Source organism: Oncorhynchus keta, chromosome 27 (assembly GCF_023373465.1).
Source record: "Oncorhynchus keta strain PuntledgeMale-10-30-2019 chromosome 27, Oket_V2, whole genome shotgun sequence".
NCBI classification, from domain to species: Eukaryota; Metazoa; Chordata; class Actinopteri; order Salmoniformes; family Salmonidae; genus Oncorhynchus; species Oncorhynchus keta.
In genome coordinates, this window is record NC_068447.1 from 41,157,402 (window position 1) to 41,172,996 (window position 15,595).

General features: G+C 45.0%; 1 protein-coding gene across 4 annotated transcripts in view; it reads left to right on the plus strand.

The window, feature by feature from the left end:
• Window positions 1-15,595, plus strand: part of spryd3 (SPRY domain containing 3) — a 94,017-nt gene that overhangs the window by 74,810 nt on the left and 3,612 nt on the right. For all 4 annotated transcript variants that reach the window (XM_035739139.2, XM_035739143.2, XM_052482436.1 and 1 more), the window contains exons 8-10: window positions 7,054-7,111; window positions 10,902-11,021; window positions 14,472-14,623. In XM_035739139.2, the coding sequence (XP_035595032.1) occupies window positions 7,054-7,111; window positions 10,902-11,021; window positions 14,472-14,623 (330 nt within the window). The remainder of the gene's footprint in view (window positions 1-7,053; window positions 7,112-10,901; window positions 11,022-14,471; window positions 14,624-15,595) is intronic.

The following is a 15,595-nucleotide window of genomic DNA, read 5'->3' on the forward strand; positions in this document are numbered from 1 at the left end:
CAGTCAAACTTTTGGACACACCTACTCATTCCAGAGTTTCTTTATTTTTACTATTTTCTACATTGTAGAATAAAAGTTAAGACATAAACTATGAAATAACACGTATGGAATCATGTAGTAACCAAACAAGTGTTAAACAAATCAAAATATTTATATTATGTTTGAGAATCTTCAAAGTATCCCATTACAAAGCAAAAACAGGCTTTTAGAAATGTTTGCAAATTTATAAAAAACAAGGACATTCAGAGACTTGTCTTGACTGTGTGCTTTGGGTCGTTGTCCTGTTGGAAGGTGAACCTTTGCCCCGGTTTGAGGTCCTGAGCGCTCTGGAGCAGGTTTTCATCAAGGATCGTTCTGTACTTTGCTCTGTTCATCTTTGCCTCGATCCTGACTCGTCTCGCAGTCCCTGCCCCTGAAAATCATCCCCACAGCATGATGCTGTCACCACCATGTTTCACCATGTTTCACCATATGGATGGTGCCAGGTTTCCTCCAGATGTGATGCTTGGCATTCATGCCAAAGAGTTCAGTCTTGGTTTCATCAGACCAGAGAATCTGGTTTCTCATGGTCTGAGAGTCCTTTAGGTGCCTTTTGGCAAACTCCAAGCGGGCTGTCATGTTAATTTTACGGAGGAGAGGCTTCTATCTTGCGCAACTACCATAAAGACCTGATTGGTGGAGCAATGCAGAGATAATATAATAATAATATATGCCATTTAGCAGACGCTTTTATCCAAAGCGACTTACAGTCATGTGTGCATACATTCTACGTATGGGTGATCCCGGGAATCGAACCCACTACCCTGGCGTTACAAGCGCCATGCTCTACCAACTGAGCTACAGAAGGACCACATGGTTGTCCTTCTGGAAGGATCTCCCATCTCCACAGAGGAAGTCTGGAGCTCTGTCAGTGACCATCGGGTTCTTGGTCACCTCCCTGACCAAGGCCCTTCTCCTCCGATTGCTCAGTTTGGCCAGGCAACCAGCTCTAGGGAGAGTCTTGGTGGTTCCAAACTTCTTCCATCGAAGAATGATGGAGGCTACTGTGTTATTGGGGACCTTCAATGCTACAGAAATGTTTTGGTATCCTTCCCACACAATCGAGTCTCTGAGCTCTACGGGCAATTCCTTTGACCTCATGGCATGGTTTTTGCTCTGACATTCACTGTCAACTGTGGGACCCTATATAGGCAGGTGTGTGCCTTACCAAATCGTGTCCAGTCATTTGATTTTACCACAGGTGGACTCTAATCAAGTTTACAAAATTCAAACTTACAATGTTTTCATTTCATTATTCTTTTTTTATGCTTGAGTACGATTGCCTACTGTTCGTTGTTAACATTTCCTGCCCAAGTTTTCCCACTTTGCCAATGAAGTAATCATTAAAATAATTGGCAACATCAAATTGTTTTGTGATGTATAAGCCATCTGATTCAATGAAAGATGGAGTTGAATTTGTATTTCTGACAACTTGATTTAAAGTAATCAAAAGTTGTTCCACTATTCTTCATGTCATTGGTCTTGGCTTCATAATACAGTTTCTTCTTTTTGTTGAGTTTAGTCACATCATTTCTCAATTTGCAGTAAGTCCTCCAGTCAGATGTGCAGCCAGACTTATTAGCCACTCCTTTTGCCCCATCTCTTTCAACCATACAGTTTTAAAATTTCTCATCAATACATGGAGCCTTAACAGTCCATTTCATAACATTATCAATAATTGGAAAAAGCAATTTCAAAAATTCATGAAGTGCAGCATCTGGATGCTCGTTATTAATCACATCAGACCAACACATATTTATAATGTCGTCCACATAAGTCACAGCAAAATCTTTTGTATGATCTCTTATATACTATTTTAGGCCCAGCTTTTGGAACTTTGGCTTTCCTGGATGTAGCCACTATATTGTGATCACTGCATCCAATGGGTACGGATACAGCTTTAGAATAAAGTTCTACAGTATTAGTTCAAATGTGGTCAATACATGTGGATGATCTTGTTCCTGTAGTGTTTGTAAACACCCTAGTAAGTTGATTTAAAAACCTGGACCAGGGCCTCCCGGGTGGCGCAGTGGTCTAGGGCACTGCATCGCAGTGCTAGCTGTGCCACCAGAGACTCTGGGTTCGAGCCCAGGCTCTGTTGCAGCCGACCGCGACCGGGAGGTCCATGGGGCGACGTACAATTGGCCTAGTGTCGTCCGGGTAGGGATATCCTTGTCTCATTGCGCAATAGCGACACCTGTGGCGGGCCGGACGCAGTGCACGCTAACCAGGTCGCCAGGTTAGCGTGCACTGCCATGTAATCTCCATAGACAAACATTGACAGTAAAGTGTTTCCTCCGGCACATTGGTGCGGCTGGCTTCCGGGTTGGATGCGCACTGTTTTAAGAAGCAGTGCGGCTTGGTTTGGTTGTGTTTCGGAGGATGCATGGCTTTTGACGTTCGTCTCTCCCGAGCCCATACGGGAGTTGTAGCGATGAGACAAGATTGTAACTACTAACAATTGGATACCACGAAATTAGGGAGAAAGGGGGGTAATAAAAAACTGAACCAGATTACAGGCATTGAGAAGCTTCCTCTTGAGTGGACAGCTTGATGAAAACCAGTCAATATTCAGGTCCCCAAGAAAGTAGACTTCTCTGTTTACCTCACACAAGCATTTCACGCATACTGTATGTATGCAGAGGTATGTGGACACCCCTTTTAAAATAGTGGATTTAGCTATTTCAGCCACACCTGTTGCTGACCGGTTTATAAAATTGAGCACACCGCCATGCAATCTTCATAGACAAACATTGACAGTAAAATTACCTTACTGAAGAGCTCAGTGACTTTCAATGTTGTGCCACTGCCATAAGATGGCATCTTTCCAACAAGTCAGTTAATCAACTTTCTGTCCTGCTAGAGCTGCCCCCGTCAACTGTATTGTGTGCTGTTATTGCGAAGTGGAAACGTCTAGGAGCAACAATGGCTCAGCCACACAAGCTCACAGAATGAGACTGCTGAGGGATGAAGCACGTAGCGCATAAAAATTGTCTGTCTGTCAGTTGCAACACTCCCAACCCGAGTTCCAAACTGCCTCTGGATTCAACGTCAGCACAAGAACTGTACATCATCTGACAGTCCTATGGACGAATATGGGTTTTGCGGATGCCAGGAGAACGCCACCTGCCCCAATGCATAGTAAAGTTTGGTGGAGGAGGAATAAGGATCTGGGTCTGTTTTTCATGGTTCGGGCTAGACCCCTTAGTTCCAGTGAAGGGAAATCTTAATGCTACAGCATACAATGATTTTCTAGACAATTCTTTGCTTCCAACTTTGTGGCAACAGTTTGGGGAAGGCCCTTTCCTGTTTCAGCATGACAATGCCCCCATGCTCAAAGCGAGGTCCATACAGAAATTGATCGAGATCAGTGTGGAAGAACTTGACTGGCCCGCACAGAGCCCTGACCTCAACCCCATCAAACACCTTTGGGATGAATTGGAGCTCCGACTGCGAGCCAATGTTTATTTTTTTCCTGTATGTGAAACTTTTGAAGCTCTTCTGCAGTTGTAACAGCTCCTTGTAGCATTATTTTTGTTGCTTTAAAAGACATTTCACCTGCACAAGCTAGACACTGTCCTCTTCTTTGTTTGGCATGGTTATCGTTGGTGTACCACATACTGTAGGTCCAGCCAGGTCAGGTTAATGTGTGTGTGTTTACTATGGCCTGACCTATCCCTGTCGCTGTGTCTCTGTGTCCTCACTGCCTTTGCAATGCTCCCTGATGCAGAACCAGAGCCTTTTAACATGTTGACTCTATCTGGCTGAACAAAGGAGCTGATAGCGAAAGCCAAGGCCTCTGTCTATCTGGTTTACTGTAGCAGCAATATAATAGTCAGGGCACACACACACACACAGGCTGTTGTTCTATTCATTCCCATCAAGTGCTGATCTCTGATCTCCATCTCTTTGCCCTGGTATTTCACGATGTTGGTTTTTACACGATGACAAGGGGTTACACAAACAAACCTGCATCACCACCACTCCTTACCCATACCCCCTCTCTCTCTCTCTCTCTCTCTCTCTCTGTCTCTCTCTGAGGGGTTGTGGGCACACACACAAACACACGCTCACCTGGCTTCTCCTGCAGTAATCCCTGTGGTGATATTTATAGCCGGGGACTCAGAAGAGAGATGAGTATCTGCCTCCATGAATCCAACAGGGGCCCGGCCAGGGAAGGCCAGCATCTCTGCAGCTCCAGCTTGTTGACTCTGTCACAGTGTGGAAATGCAGGCTAGCTCCAATGCCACTGATAAAGCCCCTGAGGATCAGATAGAGGTCTGCTATGGACAGACAGAACGCTACTCTTTGTTGTTCTTGGAAGCAGCTTAGTTTTAGACTAATGGCTTCTGCAGAACATTGCGATCCAAAGTTCATGGTGAAGTAGTAGACCGAGGTTCCGGGGGTTAACAGATTTATACCGTCCACGATATGTTGTGTGTGAACAAACGATACGCTTCAAATTAAGTTACTGCTGCTTTAATGGGGGCGGCAGGTAGCCTAGTGGTTAGAGCGTTGGGTCAGTAACCGAAAGGTTGCTGGATTGAATCCCAGAGCTGAAAAAGTACAAATCTGTCATTCTGCCCCTGAACAAGGCAGTTATTAACCCACTGTTCCCCGGTAGGCAGTCATTGTAAACAAGAATTTGTTCTTAACTGACTTGCCTAGTTAAATTTTAATTCAAAATGTTTTTTAAATCAATAAAAATGATTGCTCAACTGAGTTGGTCCAGTCAGAAAACAACATGATCAAGTAGCTAGCAGAGATCCACTGGTTTGGGAATTAAACTGTGCTAAGACACAGGTCTGTGGTTTCACTGTGACTTGACTGTAAATCCATCACTTTACAATCCATATGAATTAGATGAACAGATTCAGTGAGCCCAGCGCTCCTTTTGGCTTTCACCCTCAGTCTCCGTCCTACATGGCATCATATTCCCTAATATTGTGTACTACTTTTGTCAAGGGTCCATAGCCTCTACTGGAACAAAACCCCAAACAATCCGAGCTTAGCGTTGTCATCCTGGAGACGGGGCCAGCCAGAGAGATTCCAGGGCTTGTGGTTGAAAACGGGAAAAGAAAGAGAGTAGATATGGCTTGGAGCAGGAGCTGCATTCCTGCTGGTCCTCCGTGTCTTTCCTCTGCTCTCTCGCTCGCTTCCTTCTCCTGCTCTTCCACCTCTCCTCCACCCTCAGTGAGGCTGTCGGATAGACTGACCCCGCCATGGCTTCCTCTCGCTGTCTCATCTGACCTAATGGAGAGGCCACAGACAGCTGCTTCATCGAGTCAGATGAGACAGCGAGAGGAAGCCATGGCGGGGTCAGTCTATCCGACAGCCTCACTGAGGGTGGAGGAGAGGTGGAAGAGCTGAAGGCCCATCATGGCATCTTTCCCACCTGTGTAGAGATCACTAGACAGTGGCTTTGTCCGAATACCTGTACTTGCATTCTAAATACAGTATTACGCATTTTGGGTGTATGAAAAAATTGTTTTTTTAAATATTATGTGACACACATTTTGTATGCTTTAAATGCCAGGATGTCAATCTCTTTGCAGCTTTTCATCTAGTAGAATTCGCTGCACATTATTGAGGAAGATAATCTTCTCCTGAGACTTGTGTGTTTGACAACAGCTGATAATCATCTGAGGGGACGCGCTGTACCAAAATGAACGAACGGCGGGAATCAACGCAATTGCGCGTTCTATGACACATTCTCAGTAGGATGAGTCTAGTATGCTGATACTTGTTGCTTACTGCGTTAGTTTTTACTAAACAGTACGTTCTAAATAGTGTGTAGCGCGATTAGTACGCAGTATGCAGTTTCAGGAAGTAGTAGGCAAGCCAGATTTCAGACACGGCCTGTGTCTGTTGGTACACTCATCTCCTCTGAAGTGTGGTCCATTTAAGTAAAGGGTTGTATTCGTTTTCTTAACCGCTTCAACAATCAATAATGACCTGTTGTCACGATCGTTGTATTGAGGAGACCAAAGTGATGTGAATACATCCCTTTAATGATAGATAAAAACAAACACAAAGTACACTAAATAAACAAACAAAATATCAAAATGAACATGACCGCTATAAATACTGCGTGCAAACATGCAACATCACATAAGCCACAATAAGCCACGAAATACCCAAAGAAGATGGCTGGTTCCCAATCAGAGACAACGATAAACAGCTGCCTCTAATTGAGAACCAATCTAGGCAACCATAGACATACATAAACACCTAGATGGTAAACAACCCCATAAACCTACAAAACCCCTAGACAGTACAAAAACACATACATCACCCATGTCACACCCTGACCTAACCAAAATATATAAAGAAAACGAAGAATACTCAGGTCAGAGCGTGACACCTGTTACATGTTTCGGGGGTTTATTTATTAGCAATTCTGCTACATGGATGATGATCAGCAGAAATGTAATTTTTTTAATGCAGAATGAAAAGGAGTTGTGTTCCTCTTTGGGCTGTGGACGGTTGGCTCTCTACTTATGGAGATTGAGTAAACCCGTAGAGCAAAAAACATCTCTGGTGATTAACTCGCTGAGTCGTGAGTCACACTGACTCTGATCTAATCCAAACCTTACTTGGCCCTCTTTTATTGTTTCTGTTGGCATGGAGAACCTGTATAGAAAATATCTATCCTCTATGTGTACTTTTAGTGTGCACCACTGTGGCAAAAAACACTGGTTTGATTTGAGGGAGAAAATGTTTAATGAGTGTAGGTATCAGACGCCATCACTTTACATAATAAATCAGCCAGATTAATAACAAAGCAAAAAAATTATATATTACAATCAGCAAGAATATAAAAAGTACTCTTAACAAACACTAACCAGCTGACAGACTAACCAGGGGAGTACACTGGACAAAGAAATATGTGGGAACACACAAAAGCCAATACAAGTGTTTGTTTTGCAGGCCTGTGGGGAAAAGTTATGTCTTTTAGAGAGGACTTGAATGTGTGTAGTGAGCTGCGATTGTAACTTGTGTGTCTGTCTTTAGGACTACCCCAAGAACAGACACCCGGGCTGGAGCCAAGGCTCAGTGGCTTATCACGCAGGTGAGACTTGGTGCTCTTCATCACATTCTCTCTGTGCTCTTCGTCAACATTACCCTGTGCTCTTCGTCAACATATCTCTGTGCTCTTCCTAACTTGTTTTCTGTCTTGCCTTTTCCTCTCCTGGCCTGTCTTCCTTACCGGTTAGCTCATTCCCTGAGTATGTGGGTTCTGATGGATCACAACTGTTTCCTTTGCATCTCTCTGACACACACAGTTCCAAACCCAGCATCTCTGGGCACCATCTAAGCTGGAGGGGGCCAGGGCAGATAGAGTAGGATCACGCAGGGCGATAAAGAAGAGAACGGCGAAACGTCTGAGGTTAGAAAGGGGGGTGATATCTCATTCCTCGGGAAGAGATCTCTCCTTCTCCAATCAAGGAATCAGTTGCAGTTATCTTGCTACGGTTGTATAACTGCTCAGTGTGGCCCTTTGTGAAGACAGGCCCTGTTGCCGACTGCTGCTGTCGCTCGGTCTCTAGGGATCTGCCGTCCCAAAGCCTCCGGCATCCCGCCGCTATCCATCACTGAAGACTTATCACTGTTGATTAGCTACCACGGTCTGCTGCTGTATCAGCGCTAGAGGGAATGTATAATGGGGGCACTGAGGGTTGTCTACAGAGAGGCCAGTCGCAAGGACCCAGTTGTTAAATCCATCATCGTCGATGGGCTTGAAGGCATCAGCCAGATGGTGTGTCTGAAATGGTTCAAAGGTAGCCTGCATCCTATTCCCAAATGACTATACAGTGTAGTGCATGACGTTTGCCCAGAGTAATCTGCTAGCTGTCCTAGTCTGCCTCCCAAATGGCACCCTATTTCCTAGTGCACTAATTTTGACCGGAACCCTCATGGGCCCTACAAAGGAAATGGGGTGCTATTTGAGATGGAACCCTAGGAGGGCTGGAGATGATACAGCCAGTGCTGACTGAGGGATTGGATTGGATTGGGGCACCACAGTCAGTCCTGTTGGGTTCTGTATGTGGGCTCCCGCTCTGGTTTGGCTGGCGTGTGGAAGACTCCACAAGAATTTGCATGCCCAAGCACAGTTCCCCATTAATCTTATTTGTTAGAGACAAAATGATATATGTGGTTTTCCACACTGTTTCTGAGGTTTGCCTTCCCATGCTTGGGTTCACGTACAGGCTCCGTCCAGCTCCTTCAGTCTACATCAACATGACTCCTAGTACCTCATAGGCTGTGTCCCAAACGTGACCCTATTCCTTACATCTAGTCAAAAGTAGTGCACTACGTAGGGAACAAGAGCCCTCTTAGAACCTCTTAGTTATATCCTCGCCAGCCAGCCATCCATTCATCCAAGCAAGCCTTCAGCACAGTCAGCAGCGCAATAGCTCAGGACTTCACAATATGCACACACAAGACAACCTAGTATCTATGTACGCAATAATAATAGGGAAGGCTGATTGTTCAATGTGTGTCTTTTGCCTTACTGAGTATTGAGAGAGGTTACTTCTTGCTGTTTAGCTTTTTTTACAGACACAAAAACAGTGGCGGGCCAAGATGGAACACTGTGAAAAGGTACATCTGTTTGGTTTATCAACTCAGTCGTCTGTTTAGCTCATGATCATGTGTGCGTCCCGAATCGCACCCTATTCCCTATATAGTGCACTACCTTTGACCAGAGGCCCATATAAAGGGAATAGTCAGCCATTTGGGAATCAGCCATATCTGTTTTTAGGTTCTCCTCACGTTCCAGAGGGCACGTGACTGCCAGCGTATCATTTCACTCACATCAATCAAAAGTGTGACTGTTGCGATATTGGCACAGACAGTGAGAACCTCCATTCCGTGTGTTGCCACAGTGTGATGTTGCTGACTGTGTCGATGGGCCGTGGTCCATTTTCTCTGCTCTGAGCGGACCAAGGCGTTGTGTGTGTGTGTGGCGTGTTGTGGTGCCCTGTTAGTAGCAGCCTGTGAGGCAGCAGCTCACCAAGCCTCATTAACCCTGTCACCTTGGCAGGCGCTACGCTTTCAGAGCACGACCCTATCGCCACTCCTCATGAGTGACTCACGCTCTGACTCAACACCAGCACGATGCCCTGCCCTACAACAACCAACACTACCTAACCTGGCTGGCACTGGCCTACCACAGAGCCAGACCTGGCATACGCCCTACCTTACCACCACAGCCTTGCTTCTTTGTCACTGGCACAGGCCCCACCTTACCCTACCACCACGGCCTTGCCGAACAGACCACACCCTACAACACCCTACAACCACCATAGCCACATTTGAACAATGAAGACCTACTGTATGTATCTTCTAGGTCAGTGGCTGTGGTGTTAGTCCATGCACATATTCTAGATGTTGTTGTTGAGTCAAAGTTCCCTGGGCCAGGCCAGGGAGGGATTCAGGGAAGCCCCTGTGTTTTCCAGACATACATACCCTCCTATTATGAACGCCAAGGGGCCCTGTTCTCTCGTTCACACCTCTTTTCCTCCATCCCTCCGGTCTTCAGCTGTCTTCCAGCCAGGTGTCAGCCAGATTTCCTGGCCTGGCGAGCTGGTGTCTCAGGTGCCAGAAGCTTTGCCTTCTCGAGCCAGAGCCATTTCTTTATCCACGCTCCACACTGCTATTTTTAGCCACCCTCCTCTCCTCCTCCTGCTCCTCTCTTCCCCCTCCTCCTCTCTTTCCCCGTCGTGGAACCAGTGTTTGCTGTGTGTGTTGTGACAGGGGCCCACATGGGAGCCCTAATGATAGTGTCTCCATCTCCTTCCCCGTCCGACACACACACACACACACACACACACACACACACACACACACACAATCTCAGATAAAGATTGTTTAAACAGTATCCTGAGCCGAGGACGGCTCCCATGACAACTCCACAAATATTTACCAGAAACCAGCCGCAGCGCACCGTGGAGGATCATGTCTGCAGGCTACCTTTTTAGTGTTTTTCAATCTTTTTTTATTGTTCTCTTTCCCTCGTGTGTGCACACGTGTGTGTGTGTGCACACGTGTGTGTGTGTGCACACGTGTGTGTGTGTGCACACGTGTGTGTGTGTGTGTGCACACGTGTGTGTGTGTGTGTGTGTGTGCACACGTGTGTGTGTGTGTGTGTGCACACGTGTGTGTGTGTGTGTGTGTGTGTGTGTGTGTGTGTGTGTGTGTGTGTGTGTGTGTGTGTGTGTGTGTGTGTGTGTGTGTGCGTGCTTTACTTCTTTCTTGTTTTGTTGTTTTTCCACCAGAGATTGGATTTGTTTTACTGAAAGAATACTGAAGTAGTATTATGTAGGTGTAGAGACCTGTTTGTTCCAGTCATCATGTCCCTGGAACATTCGGACGGGAACATTTACCCTTGGTAATCAATGTACACGGTGTGCCATGTAGACCGTGTCATTTTGAATAGATGGCACGGCACGAAATCCAGAATGAGATTGGAAATATTAGAGCATCGTGTACAACACATTTACTTAGCTGTTTACCTAGATGATCCTTGCTTTCTTATGGACATCCTAAAAAGAGTTTTATGTCAAATCCCACTGGAGGTGTTTCTAGTAACATGTTGTTTTTTGCGAATGTTGCCCTCTTGGTGAAAGTTCAAAAATATTGTAGCATTATACAGTAGGATTATCTAGCTATCAATAAACAAATAAATCCCATTTAGCCCTTTTTTTACATCAACAGTCCTCACACAGTGACAAGATGTCTCCCCCTCTCTCTCTCTCTCTTTCTGTGCCTCTCTCTATCTCTTTCTGTGCCTCTCTCTATCTCTATCTCTCTTTCTGTGCCTCTATCTCTCCCTCTCTTTCTCTCCCGCTCTTTCTCAGATGATGGGAAGATCTTCCATGGTAGTGGGGTTGGGGAGCCGTTTGGTCCTCGCTGTATCGAGGGTGACATCATGGGCTGTGGCATCATGTTCCCACGGGACTACATATTGGATGGTGAAGGTAAGGACAATAAGATGGGGCCACATTTTCAGTTCAATATATCTTTATTGTTCCCGAATGGCAATTTGTTTACAGTAGCGGAAGTTAGACATGCTCCGGAACTTTGGTGACTGACTAGTATTATTTTTGGGCTGGACGTGTCAGTGTGTAGTTCATACATGCATAATCTATGAGGAGAATTACTGTCTGATGAAATTCCTAGTTTGAAAGCAACTGTTTTTCTGGAAGCTTTGCCATTGCCCCTTCATTTTTCCCCAAGTGGGCCAGCCCCCTTGCAATTTGAGTTCAACCAATGAGCTTCGGCCCCTCGCCGTATGACTGACAGCTAGCAAGATGCACACACAGCGGAGTGAGAGAGAGAGCGAAACAAATGGCAGTTGTGCACGTACAGTTTTCTGCACATATGTGATGTAAACACTTTTTGCTCGTGAGGGCTACTTTCAGAACTACTGGCTCAAAAGTCTACAAAAGTACCGGAGAATCCCTTGAAACGAGTTTTCAATGTCACCTGTTCCCATTAATGACATGACCGTTCCTCCCTGCAACCTACAGATGTGTTGTAGAATAATGAGGAAGTAGTGACACTTGCCTGAGTTGAGAGTGAATGTTAGATGAATTCAGCTGTCGGGGGGCAAATCTTCACTTCTGCCCAATTTTCACTTAGTCATACATTGATGGAAATCAGGGGCACAACTTTGGCTTTAGAAGTGGGGGGTACATAACTTGGGGGTTCTCCCATTTTTTGGGGCATCTAAAGCTCATTTCCTGCAATTCTACACAATGTAATATGACCCATGGCCCTTCTAACCGTCTCTGTTTAGAACAACAAAAAGTAAGCAAAAATGCCCCCAGTCAAGCTAAGAGATCATTATTAAATATTGTTTTAAGTGATTGGTAAGACTGAACTAGATCCATGATAATTCACTAATCAATATTGTGTTTCACCTTTAACCAATAACTTAACAAATGAACAACTCTTAGAAATAAAGTATCAATTCTTTCGATTGTCTTTATTAAGACGTCCTCTATCCAATTTCAGCCAATCCGATCCGCCTGCCCGACCCCCCCAGTCGAGTCAGTACCTCAACTCTCCCCAGCACAACTGCCTTCATCTTTTTTTGTCTCAAGGGAAAGGTTTGAAAAACAAAAGTTTGACTAAAAACACACCTACACATGAACACACAAACAGTCCATCCTCCATATAATTCATATCGTAGGGCTAATAGTACTGTAGAGATCTTTTTACTTGCACACAATCTAGCTGGGTCACCCAGTCCTGCCCCGAGGGGTCCACGGCCTTGTCGCGCCCCAACCCAACACACCCCACTCAGCTTTAGGATCTTAGTGAAACATTCATTATTGGTTTCCGGTGTGTTAGGCCAAGACCAGAGTGACGAACAACCGTCCAACAGAACCCCAGGGTCAAGACTGAGCAGCCCAGAAGCTAGGGATGGCCTAAATAGGTCTCTCCTGACGTGGGCATGTTTTCAATACAGACTCCTTTTGCCGTACAGTATTCCATATAAGGCATCCAGACCTTATGAAAGTTGCACACTATGCCCTTAATCTGGGAATAAATCAAATCTACTGATACATAACTTGACATTTCTTCCATCCATTGTGGGAGGATAACCAACCTTCAGATTAATGGCAATGCAGTTCATAGCCACTATAAATGCTAGGTTACACAGTTTTTTCTAATAACAGTCTCCAGTATCATCATTTCCAATCAAACAAAAACAGGGTGAACTGAGAATCTGTAGACATGCTGAGATAAAATAACATACTTCTTTACCAGAATTCACACAAGACCATAACATTTGCACATATTGTTCCAATTTGTGTTTTACGCCTCCAGCGGACGAATGACATTTCTGAGTGCATGTTATTCAGTTTCACTGGCATATAGAATGTTCTATGGATGGTCTTAAACTGCAGTCATTTGTGTCTGAGATTATATGAACATGACTGGGCATTCTAACATGTGTCCATTCATCATCAATAGCGTCTCCCAGGTCTTCCTCACATTTTTGTTTTGTGTCATCGAGAAAACCTCGATCAACCCTTGATACAGTTTGGAAATCAACTTTAGAGGTTTGTCCGACTGCGTTAAAATAGTCTACATCTTTGAAGCTTCTTGCTTGTCCAGTGTTTGCTGCACAGAGAAAATAGAGTGCATCTGCAAAAGTTCACCTCTGTGCTGACAGACTGGTCTTCCCTGGCTGTCTGACCCTGATGAGACCCCTGTCACCATCTCTGATCCTGACCCTGATGAGACCCCCTTTCACCATCTGATCCTGATCTTGATGAGACCCCCTGTCACTGTCTGACCCTGATGAGACCCCCTGTCACCGTTTGACCCTGATGAGACCCCTGTCATCGTCTGACCCTGATGAGACCCCCTATCACCATCAACTCAAGATAAAACGTTGTATCCATTCACTGATTGTTGTAACTTACTGTAAAATTCACCTGACCTGTCACCATCTGATCCTGCTAAGACATGATGACAATAGTGTTGTGTACTGACTGTGCATCATGACAGTGAAGCCTGTAGAGCTGTTCATAATGTGTCAGTGTGATAAGTAGGGACTTTGCTATGTAAACTGACAGATAACGTTAAATTGCTATACTGACTAATAAAAACTCAAATTGCGCTGAAGAAATGTCAGAATATCGGTCTTCAATCGTTTGGCTGCTGGTTTCATCATTTGATTTAGATCTAGTGTGATTGAGGCAAAAATTATAGCTAATGTTAGCCAACTTTTGACTAGCTCTAGCGAATGGTAAATCATCAAATTTACTTCTGTTGAAATTGGACAAAACAGAGGCTACAAAACATTTCCATACACACAACAGCTGTTAGATACCGCTACCTGACAGATAGCTAGAGACTAGCTAGAGCTGAACTGTCTGTATTAGCTAGCTAACTACCTGCTAGTAGTTCATTAAGTCCAGAGGGGATGAAACATTAGCTAACGTAACATGTCAGTTACACTTCTAGCTCAGCATTGGGAATATTTGTTTTTTCTTCTGTCAAACAGCAGTTGCTGTTGCCGTTGCCAGCTAGATTAGTCAACTAAAGAGTAGCCAGTTTTGGCTCTGCTTGCTTTTCAAACTCTGAAAAAAAGCGCAACACAGACAGCAGCTGGCTCTGTCCATCTCTCACATAATGGTCCTACACTGCAGCGCTTCAGAAGCTTTGCCTTCACACAGCCGGTCTGCACACTCTGTTCTGTGGTGTCTGTCAGGTCCTAAATCCAGCCGACTGAAACCAGAAAACAGCCTACTTGACAGCTCTGAGGCGTATGCATGGTCCTAAAGTGTTTTTGTATCACAGTGCAATGATAAAAAATCAGAATGTGGGGGGACATGTCCCTAGTGAAAGTTGTGTCCCTGATGGAAATAATGAAAGTTAAGATTTTCCCCTTTTTGTTTTTTTGTCCTCAGATGACATAGATGAGTGGGACCCTTTGGAGGTGCTGCCAAGGCAGGGCGAGGGGCGCATCCAGAACATTCTGTACCTGAATGATGAGGAGGAGGAGGAGGAGGAAGAAGAGGGGGGCGAACTGGACCAGGAGCATGACGGCAGGAAGGTCATGGTGAGCACATGTCATTGGGCACACACACACACACACAAACACACAACACAATACTCTAGACTCAGTCACTTGTCACTTACCTTTTCACATGCAAATCCTTTGACGTAAATTCATTAACTGAATCTGCGTTGTGGTTTGATCGGGTTTGTTTGTTGTTATTTTGATTGACTGTAGCTGCTGGAATGGTGAAGCAGCATTCTTTACAGAGATCATATGTCTCATATGGCTGCCAGGCCTTGGCCCTAGTCTCACTGCTGCATTGTGCAACGAGGGGTCAGCAAGACTGTAGGAACTGTCCCAGATGGCACCCTATTCCACACACAGTGCGCTACTTTTGACCAGGGATCTGGTTAAAAAAAGAAGTTGTGCACTATGTAGGAAATAGGGTGCCATCTGTGCTGCTGTTGCAACCTTAGAGAGTGAGAATAGAGTTGGCCAAGCTGTAATCCAGGGATTTGTTCATATTTATTCAGTGGGGACACATTACCAACAAAGCCTGCTTTGACATTACAGAACACTCTGGAACCACACTGCATGTACCGCACCACTCTCTCACTCTCTCACTCTCTCACTCACTCACTCACTCACTCACTCACTCACTCACTCACTCACTCACCACACACACACACACACACACACACACACACACACACACACACACACACAAACACACTGGAGTCACTAAGGGTGTAGTAATTTCACAGCTACATGAGAAAAGCGATATTGACAAAATGGCAGCTCTGCCATTTTTTAAACACCATTCATCAAAGACATGAAACTCTACAGGCCTTCATATAAAGAGCTGCTTTTAGAATGATGGGGTAAATATTTGATGTGTGATTTAAGCGAGTGAGTGTCAGTAACTGTAGGGAATGTATTCGGGTGTCCCGTTGTGGCTATGCAGGTGTTCTTCATTTATTATGTGGTGGTTTTACCTACCTCAGTTGAAGGCCGGGATTCAATCAAAGGCAC